The 10,103-nt window shown below is 51.7% G+C and overlaps 1 protein-coding gene across 1 annotated transcript; it reads right to left on the bottom strand.

The window, feature by feature from the left end:
- Nucleotides 1-400: 400 nt before the first annotated feature.
- CLDN23 (claudin 23) lies at nucleotides 401-1,420 on the bottom strand. The gene has a single exon (XM_008493778.2). The coding sequence runs from the start codon at nucleotides 1,339-1,341 to the stop codon at nucleotides 640-642; it is 702 nt and encodes a 233-aa protein (XP_008492000.2). The 5' UTR covers nucleotides 1,342-1,420; the 3' UTR covers nucleotides 401-639.
- Between the last annotated feature and the right edge of the window lie 8,683 nt (nucleotides 1,421-10,103).

Here is a 10,103-nt window from a genome sequence, read left to right as displayed (position 1 = left end):
CCCACCCCTGTGATGTTTTGTTTTCCCCTGAAATGGCTATGCTAAAGGAAGAAGAAACCTCTTCCAGAGCTGATTTTGACCATGGGGGAAAAGTCCTCAAGGAAGGTGCTATAAAAGCCACCTGTCCCATTTTATAGACCTTTCCTCCCTCCTTCAGGTAAAGAATAGGGCAGCTGGGTTATCTGTGCCCATTGGCTCTCAGCCCAGGCTGTCTGGCAGAAAGCCCACAACCATCCCATAACACAGACCCATTCCTCTTCATTTATTTTGCTGTGTGCACAGCCCTGAGGTGAGCAGAGACATGTGGGAGGTTCTTCCCCTCCCCAGTTCCTGGCCCTGTACATTGCTCATGTGAGAACACCAGAGCTGCTTTTGCTCAAGCTGTTGCACAGGGGCAACAGCTAAAGGAGTGGAAGCCAGAGCTCATCCTTAGCCCAGAACAGCTTTGACACTGCTGTGAGACCTGGAACACAGCAGCCTTGTGAGGAGGTTGCAGAGATTCAGTCCAGGTCCTTTGTCTTGTTCCCAGCCTGTTCTGAGGTGCCCCTGAGAGAAGGGCATGGCTTAGAGGGGCAGGAGCCAGTGTGGAATCAGGGCTGGGCAGGTGGGCCACTACCTGCTGCTGTCCCTGTGCTGGGGCTACAAGTCAGAGTCACAAGGCAAGGTGCTTCTCCAGTGTTGTCCATCTCGCTCATCCGCCAACACATCCCAAGGATTGGGATAAGCCCCAGGAGTAAAGTGTGGCCCAGTCTCCAGCTCAGGGCTGGGGGTGAGTTTGGGGGCCCTGTGCTCCTTGCAGCAGTGGTGGAAGCTCAGGGTGAGGGCCAGCGCCCCCAAGATCTCCAGACAGCTTCCCAAGTAGCTCAGCACCAAGCTGTAGCCTACCACCAGTGTGCTGCCAGCCGGAGCGGGCAGTGCCCACAGCTCATGGGTGTACCAGGAGGTGGGAATGAGGCTCAGCAGCCCTGAGGGGAGCAGCACAAGCCCTGCCACACCAGTCAGCAGGTGCCGTGGCTCCTTCTGCCAGCAGCGAACCCCCAAGGCAGCCACCACCAAACCCAGGAAGGTGAGCACCAGCGAGGTGGGCATCAGCCCTTGGGCAACCCGCACGGGCACCTGTGTGAAGTAGCCCATCTCGTCGGGCTGCCCGCAGAGACGGTCGTGGGTGCTCTGCCGCTCCCTGCAGATGTCCCAGATGCCCTGCTCCAAGATGATGTCCAGGGGCTGGTCGGGTATGAGGCTCACCTGCCTCCAGTTGGGTGACAGCGTGCCCGTGAGTGTCAGCAGGAGCCCGCAGGGGCACAGCACCAGCCCCACGATCATCTCCGCCGGTGTCCGCATCTTAGGGAGGTGGCTCCAGCCGGCTCCAGCGCGGGTCTCCGAATCCTGCCGTTACTTGGATAGAGGCAAAGAGGTCCGGGGGAGGAGGGGCGGGGAAACTGGAGCTCCTGGCTGCTGCTGCCGCCCGTCCCTAGGCAGTAAAAGCGGCGCTGGCGTCCCAGGATGCCCACGGTAGTCCCCGGGCCCCCCGTTCGGTGGGCAGCCCGCGCAGCAGCCAAGGGCAACGGTCCCGGCCGTGCCCAGGTATGCGGGGAGGTGCCAGCGGCAGGAGGAAGTGCGGGCAGGGAGGAGCCCGTCAGAGGCAGGGTTGCCCCGCACCCGGCCCCGGGCTCTGCAGGGGCAGCACCTTCCAGGGCCGCTGGAGCCTGCGGGAACCACTGGGGCTGTGGCCACCGCTCTGCCCGGGAGTAGCGGGGCTGGGGCGGCGGGGGCAGTCCCCGGGCTGCGGGTGGCACTGGGAAGTCTCAGCGTCAACCTGGGGCTTGGCAAGTTTCGGTCCCTGCTTCTCCCTGCCGGGGAAGTGCAGGACCCAATCGCAGAATGGTTCGGGTTGGAAGGGACCTTCAAGATCATGTAGGTCCAACCCCCCCGTCATGGGCAGGGATACCTCCAGCTAGGTGAGGTTGCTCAACCCCCCATCCAACCTGGCCTTGAACACTTCCAGGAATGGGGCATCCACAACTTCTCTGGGGAGCCTGTTCCAGTGTCTCACCACCCTCACAGGAAACAATTTTTTCCTAATACCTCATCTACACAGATCTTCTTTCTGCTTGAAACCAGCCCTACCCTTATCCGTATCCTACATGCCCCTATAAAAAGTCTCTCCCCAGCTTTCCTGTAGGCCATTTCAGGTACTGGAAGGACACTGTGAGGTGTCCCCAGAACCTTTTCCTCTCCGGGCTGAACAACCCCAATTCTTTTATCATGACCTCGTAGGAGAGGTGCTCCAGCCTTCTGATATTTTTGCAGGCCTTCTCTGGACTTGCTTCAACAGCTCCATGGCCTTCTTGTGTTTAGGATGGCTCACTTAAACTAACCATGAACTTATGTTACTATCAACTGAATTAATTTATGAGAATCATTAATTAAGATGAAGTGCTAGCTGTTTTTGGAGTTGATAGGGACCCTGTAGTCTTCCCCAGGCCCAAGAGACCTTCCTAGCTCCTGCTTTCATCTTTTTTCTCTTCAGCCCATCAAACATCTCCCCGTCCCTCAGGGACTGCTGCTGAGCTTGTTCTGACTCTTCCCAGGCTGCTCTGAGAGGCCTCTCACAGACGCAGCATCCTGGCTACCAGAAGGAAAAGTCCCCAGGGCGCCCACTGAAACAGGTCACCACATTTGAGAAACCCTATGTGGAGTTTTGACCCTAAAAGGTATTCTTGTGTCTCTCCTGATTCCCCTGAATTTCTGCTAGTCAAGCTGAGCCCAAAAGAGGGCAGCATCCTCTGTGGATTAATTTGGGATGAGGAAACCCAGCCGTGCTGGATGGCTGGCCCCATGTGTGCCTCACAACAACTTCACACGGCTGATTTCGTGCTCTTGGGCACCTGGATGTCTGGGTGAGCCTGTGCCGGACCAGCTGCTCCCCGACTCCCTTCACCATTCCTCCGTCCCAGAGCCATTCCCCGAATGTCCCCAAAGTCCTCCCATTCTGTGGGTGCTAGATCATTTTGGGGATGGATTGTGGAGCTGTTGATCTTTGGATCTCAGCTCAGCTGGAAGGTAGAGGTGGGCTGGACTCAGCCAGAGGCTCATGTCTGCAGGGTAGCAATGCTGACAGCCTTATAGCTCCAGACTGGGGACACCTGGCTTTATTCTAGGCAGCTATTTTGCTAAAATTCAGCACTCCCAGCAAGACAAGAGGGCACGGTCTTAAGTTGTACCTGGGGAGGTTTAGGTTGGACATTAGAAAGAATTTCTTTACCAAGAGGGTGATCAAGCATTGGAATGGGCTGCCCAGGGAAGTAGTGGATTCTCCATCCTTGGAGATATTTAAAAAGAGACTGAATGTGGCACTCGGTGCCATGGTCTGGTAACTGCAGTGGTAGTGGATCAAGGGTTGGACTTGATGATCTCTGAGGTCCCTTCCGACCCAGGCAATTCTATGATTCTATGATTCCTTGGCTGAGAAACTCTCTGTTCCTCTCTCTGTCCTGTTAGCTTTAACTTTTACCTGGCTCTGGCCAAGCCATCCATCACTGCCCTCAGAACTGTGAGCCCACTCATCAACACATCAAAAGTTGCCTGCCTGGTGTGTTCTCTGGGGCTGCCTTCTGCCATGGGACCCCCTCCCCTGACAGGCACAGGTGATGAAAGAGCTTCAAATCTTACGGTCCTGACTCCTGCAGGAAGTTGTATTGGAGGCTGGCTGTGAGAAGACACAGTCTCCTGGAGGAGAGGGAGGCAGAAAGAAAGGGCTGGTATCAAGCTGGGTGGCACAGTGTGCCTGGGTGCCATGGATGAGGACCTGTAGGTGCTGTTGGGCTCTTCAGGAGGCTTTTACTAAAGTGACAAAACACAGCTCAGTGCTGCCAAGTAAAGCAGTGGTTGCTTTAGGACGAGCTGTAGCTGTTAGCAGAAGGGAGAAAGCCCTGAGTGCTGTGAAGCTGGAAAGGACTTTATGCCACAACCCTGACATGTGGATGGGGTGAGTGCCAGCCCTGCTGGAAAATGAGAAATTCTGAGTTTTGACAGATTTGCCCACTTTTTCTCAAACGGGCCAAGAAACCTAGAGGCCTGCAGCTCAGGATGCAAGGGGTGCCACAGGTACCCCCAGCCTGGGCTTTGCAGTGCTTGCCATAGGGTTCCTCTCCCTCCAGCACCTTCCTTCTTATCTGTTCCCACAGCAATGCTCTGCCCCTCTGCCCCTCTCCCCCTGACTCTCATAGGCTTGGATTTGGGAAGTGGATGCTGCTGGAATCTAGAGCATCAAGTTGAAGCTTTGTGTCAGGAGTGTTGCAATTAAGCACTTGGGTCAGGTTTAACAACCTGGGCCTTTCTAATTTATTAATAATGCCCAGGAGGCTGCATCTGCCCTTTGGGCTGGTTCCCAGGCTCCTGATTGTGGGGCCATGATAAGCAACTTAGGTGATGTGGCCCTGATGCTGGATGACCTGCCCTGAGTAAGCTTGGGGGAGGAAATGGGATTAACAGAGCTGTTTCCCGATGCCACACAGTTATAGATTGTTCATTTCTTCCCTTTTACTTTCTAATGAGGTGGTATGAAAAGCAATTCAAAGCAGAACCTGGCCCTTTCCAAGCTCTGGGGAAGCATTTAAAGCCATCTGGTCTCAGAGATAAAATGGTCTGGCTGAAACTGCCTTCCTTCCCACATTTCCCTAGCTGCTGGGTGGGGAGAACCACCTTACTTGGTGTTTCCTACTTCCCTAAGGCCATGGCTTAGTTTTTTCATACCCTGGCAAATTCATCTCTTTAAGAATGTGACAGAAACTTTACCCAGGCCTGCTCAAGTTGTCTTGCAATTGTTTGCTTTGTTATTGGTTTTGTTATTTTTTTGTTATTGTTATTGTTAATTTTTGACCCCCATTTGTATATTGGAGCAGTGTAGGAGTCCTTGAGCTAACTGGAACTGGAAAAGATGCAGGGCAGGCTGGTCAGAGCTTGAGACTGATTCAAAGAAAAAGAAAATTTTTAAAAAATTCCATGATGGGCTATTGAGTGTTGAGTTGCTGCTTCCATCCTCAGATACACTGCACTGTTGAAGGCTGGGAATGCATTCAGGTCACTACTGTTCAGCCTGTTCCCTGCCTCCTTAGGTGTCTGCTTCCACCACTGGTGGTGATGGGACCCCAAATTGAACTGGTGTCTCTTAGGTGACAGTGGCTCAGCATGGGATGAGTGTAGATAGGACTTCTGCATTTACACCATTATCACACACATTATAACTGAGCAGAGTTTGGTCTAATAGTTGGGGCTTGCTTGGTGCCAGAAATGGCCACAGCTGGGGAACACAAGCACACAACAATCTCCAGGGCTTTCTCTGTGTTCCTGAGTCTGATTCACACTCCCAGGTCAATCTGAGCTTTCAAAACCTGGCTCTGGAGAAGGGGAAGAGCTTCCCTTCAGGAAGGCATCTCTGCCTCTATGCTGTCTGCTGAGCTGGTGGAACTGAGACTAGGGCAGAGGGGACAACAGGTATTTGCAAGGGGGTTACTCCCATCCCTTCACCCTGTCCACTACAGGGCTTGTCCTCAGCTGCGACAGGATCTCTCAGCATCCTGTTTGTCACACAGGGAGGAGAGAGGGCCAAGGCTGTTTAGCAAGAGCCTGCAGCTGGTAATTCCTGTTTACATCCCACTGACCCTGGGGCTTTGCCTATGTCATAGAAGACCACCTCACTGCTTGCATGTCATGCAAGTTATAATGCCTCTGAGAGCTTCTTGGGTTCAAAGAGGCTTCAGTCCATGCTGGACACTGAGCCATGTGGCAGTCAGGACTGTGGATATTGCAAATGGCAGCACATGTGGCTGTGCCTCCCTGGGCTGCCCTGTGTCTGGCAGATGCTGAGCAGGCACAATACTTGGCTCTAGCTGGGTATCCTTCACCCTCTCTCTCACTTGAGGAAAATTCCCTTTGCAGAGCCTGGAAGCCCCTTGTGTCCTGTCTGCTGTGGGAGATGGGGACTGTCTGGGAATGGCACTAGGGAGCACTTTGTTGAAATTTCTTCTGGTCTAGCCCCTTGGACAGGTCTCCTATCCACCTGTCTTTGCTTCTCTGTTAAAGCCCTGAATCCCTGCAGGTTGGAATCTAAGGAGGATGGCTGAAAAAGTCCATGATGGGCTTTTTAGCATTAGGCCTGGTTGTCTAAGCCTCTTCTCAGTCTCCATCTCTTACGGTTTGAGAAGACCAGGCTAATTTTTTGTATCAATACTAGGACCTAAAGACAGGGTCTTTAGTACTCTGAGGAATCCAAGAGGGGTGTAACACAGAGGGCTCAGTATTCCCTCCCATTTCCTGCCCATACTCTATAAAAGCCAAGAGGATCAGAACACTGAACTCTTTTCCTGCTTCTTTTTTCCCTGTTGCTTGGCTGCGCCCCGAGGCCTTGGAGAATCCCCATTTTACCATCATCTTGCCACGTGCTCTTCAGAACCCACATCCATCGGGTGCTGGAAAGATCTGTGGAGCCCTGTCCTGTGTCAGCCCTCCCATAAGGGTCCCTCAGGCACCTATCCCTGCCATCATTGAGATCAGGTTATGTATAGTTGTATATAGTTGTACATATTTGTATATATGCTTTATCCCATGTGTTACTGCCCTTCCCCTGTTCAAGTAAACTTGTTTCAGTTTTAGTTTCCAACCTTTAAGTCTCTCTTCCTCATTCCCTTTTTATCTCCCCTTGGGAGGATGGATGGTGGTAATACAGAGCAATTCTGTTCTCTGGCTTTTGGTTTGCCCTGACCGCTGAACCATGGCCCCATCCCACAGGAAAAGTCCCACTGGGCAGGTGTCTGGGCGGAAGGACATGGCTCTGACGGTTCCATTTTGCTGTTTCTTCCAGACCTTGGAGTGCAAATTGAGGGTTCCCCATCAGTGACTCCTTGCTTTCAAGCCATGGCCCAGGCAGTGTGTGAGTGCAGCCAGGACATGCTCTACATTATGCAAACAGCTGCGGTTGCAATGGGCTTCTCTCTGCCCATCTCCCAGCTTTTCTGGGACACACACACACTACTGCCTTTGTGCCCACCAGGAGGACAGGGATGAGCCCCCAGGCAAGGCAGGGTCTGCTGCCCTCCCTGCTAGCTGGATGTGGAACAGACATCCATGCATGTCCCCCGGAGCACAGGCTGTGGCGGTTGACACCCAGCATGCAGCTCCATGCCCCAGAAATCCAACATTCCAAGGGTGACTTCTGCAAGCAGATTCATTAGCCTTCTATTAGCCCATTAGCCTGCCAGCCTCCAAACTGGCCATGGTGGTGATGGCAGCACCACAGATGCACTTCAAAGGGGTTGTCAGAGACCAGGGGGTGTGTTGGTCGTGCTGCCTGTGCTGGCAGATCCCACTCCAGGGCTGTGACCCAGCAGGGGTTTATCATACTCAGGCCTTGGCTGTTCTCAAGACTCTGGTGAGGGAGCTGCTTACAGCTGTGCAGTTTGGGGACAGCATCCTCTAATGCCTGCAGGGAGCAGTGAATCCATCAGGGAGCACTGAGGTTCTTTCTGCTCTGTTTCTGCAGCCCAGCTGTGACTCTGTTCAGACCAGATCATGGGAATGAGTTGTTGAAAGCCTCCTTAGATGCCCCCCAGTTATTCACTCATCTGTTAAAATCCCTCTCTTGCAAACTGCTGCCCTTGGACTTTCCAGATTGCCCCACATTGCTTCTGAGTCTTTGCTTTCAGTTGAAAGAATGATATAAACAGCATTTTTTGCAGCTATTTCTGTTTTTCTCTATTTTGACTTAAATCTAAAATGGTTGCGAGTGGTTTGGACATGAAGCTTTTGTATTGGGTTTTGGAGGTACAGCCCTTTCCGGACAGGGAGAAGAGAGTGGCTAAACCTGTGTCTGGCTGTTCAAATTGCATGTTTGTCCAGTTCCTGGGCCAGAGAGCTTGAGAGCTGAAGGGCAATGCCAATGCCCCTGGGTGTAGAGCAGGTTGCTACTGGCCAGGCAGAAGCAGAGCTCCATGATAGGGTTCACCTGGTTACTGTAAACGTGACTCACCTGCACATCCTTTGATCTCTTGTTGGGCTGAAAGGCCTGAAACCAAAGTGCAGATGGTTTGTAACTGTGCCTTTATGGCTTTCCTAGCAGTTTGGTCATCTCTGCAAGTCAAACCTCTGGGCTTATGGCCAAGGCTGCAGGAGAAAGGACCTGCTTAAACCTTTCCTCCTGAGAAAGCCCTGGTCAGGAGAGAGATGTGTCCCATGCCTGTTCTGGTGACTGAGAAACAGTGGGACTTCTGGTCTGTGGGAATTTTATTCTGATATTGGGCAGGATAAGAACACAGGTGGGATGAGACCTCTATCTTGACAACAGGAAATTCTCACACCATATTTGCAAAGTACCTGGGCATTTTGGATGGAAGGATAGTTGCATTCTGTTCCCACATTACTTGCTGGTGAATGGACTGCCTAGTTTTGCTCTCCAGGAGGATCCTGCCTGCTTTGGAGGAAAGCACAAAACTCCACCAGGTTAGTCAGCGAAATTTTGCAAATGAAAGGAAAATACTTTTCTTTCTGGTAAGGTGTCACAGAACAACCCAGCCTCAGTGTGACTGATACCATCAACACATACTTTGGAGGCAGTCCGTATAGCAGCAGAGACAAAACTAATTGATTTTGGCATGAAAAGGCCAATGAAATCACCAGCCATAGCAAATGTGAAGCACAGGTACAAGCTGAGCAGTATTAGTCTTGGGTACTTTGTGCCTTCCCTTTTATATCAGGGGTAAAAACCCACCCCTCTAGATCTGTGCCCTGTGGTTTGGCAGCATCTGCATTTTTCTAGCCTTGTGACTCCCTGGGGAGAACAAAGGCAGTTCCTGCAATTCCAAAGTGGTGTGTGCTGCCTGGATCTGCCATTTGAATGCTCAAGCACACATGCTTGGCCAAAAAGCTACTGACCTATGCTCTGGAGTCGGGGAGAAATATTACTATGCTATAGGATAGGATATAGTAATATCCTATCCTCTCAGAATAAAAATTCATAAGGTAAATATCATCACTGGTAGCCCTATCTGGAGGATTTTTTTCTGTTGAATTTCAAACTGCTGCTGAATCATTATAGTGAGGAAGTTTTTTATGAAATGTCACAGAAACCCTCTCTTTTCCTAAAATGCCAGACTCCTTCAAAGCTCAGAGAGACATTTTGACACCCAGAAGGATGTCACAGCCTGTGTGAAGTGCCTGGCAGGACTTCGTGCTTACAGGAGTCATGGGCTTGTCTGTTGGCTGGCCCTGGGATGTCCTGGGTACCCACACTCAGAGTCTAGGGGTGCTTCATACTGGTGGCAATGGAAAGCTGTCATATGGGATTTTGGGCTCCTGAGAAAGTATGGAGTGATGCAAGTCATCTTGCCTGCAGGATAAAGTGGCCTGATCAGTCTTTCTATGGGAGATAGGAGAGGTTTTTAGTGATGGTGTCAGGCTGTGCCCCACTGAGATGGGACTTTCTCACTGACCTGGCTGTGGTGACTCCATCTCTGGGTCTGGCTGCTGATCTGCCATTCCCTGGGGCTGCCCAGAGCAGGCCGCTACTTAATGATGCCACTGACTTCAGGAATCAGCTCCCTCTCAAGGCAATCATAACCTGTGGGCCACATGGAAACTTGGTACCCAACACTATTCTTACCCATTTTCATTAAAGCTAAGCTGTAATGACAGCAACTGGGTCTGGCCAGCTGCCTGGCCCCATCACTCTTTGCCTTTCTGCCAGCCACTTGGCAGAAAGCAGAGGGTGGGTAGACACAGCAGTCACGGGCAGGTTGGTAAATCTTGGGTGAACTGTCTGCAATGCTGAAGTATGGAACACTCTGTGGCACCAGTTTGATCCCTGACATTAATTCAGTGATGGAAATACAGTTGCAAACACCCTTAAAGTGTGTGATGTGTCCTCCTCTCCACCACCAGAGGAAGGCTTGCTTCCAGCATGCTCCCCTGTTTGTGGCCTGTGTCATCCCACATCCCATCTTTTTTTTGAGTTGGATTAATCTGATTTCAAAGCATTTCACACCTGACTTGATTGAATTTCATCTGGATGATGTTAAATCATGTCTGCCATGTTGGTAAGGTATTCTGAT

The sequence above is a fragment of the Calypte anna genome, chromosome 4A (assembly GCF_003957555.1).
Source record: "Calypte anna isolate BGI_N300 chromosome 4A, bCalAnn1_v1.p, whole genome shotgun sequence".
NCBI lineage: Eukaryota > Metazoa > Chordata > Aves > Apodiformes > Trochilidae > Calypte > Calypte anna.
The sequence above is the reverse complement of the archived record's forward strand: the minus strand, read 5'-3'. Positions and strand labels throughout refer to the sequence as shown.

What these genes read in the sequence shown, in the direction of transcription:
- CLDN23 (XM_008493778.2), bottom strand. Translation starts at nt 1,341, where the DNA reads ATGCGGACACCGGCGGAGATGATCGTGGGGCTGGTGCTGTGCCCCTGC.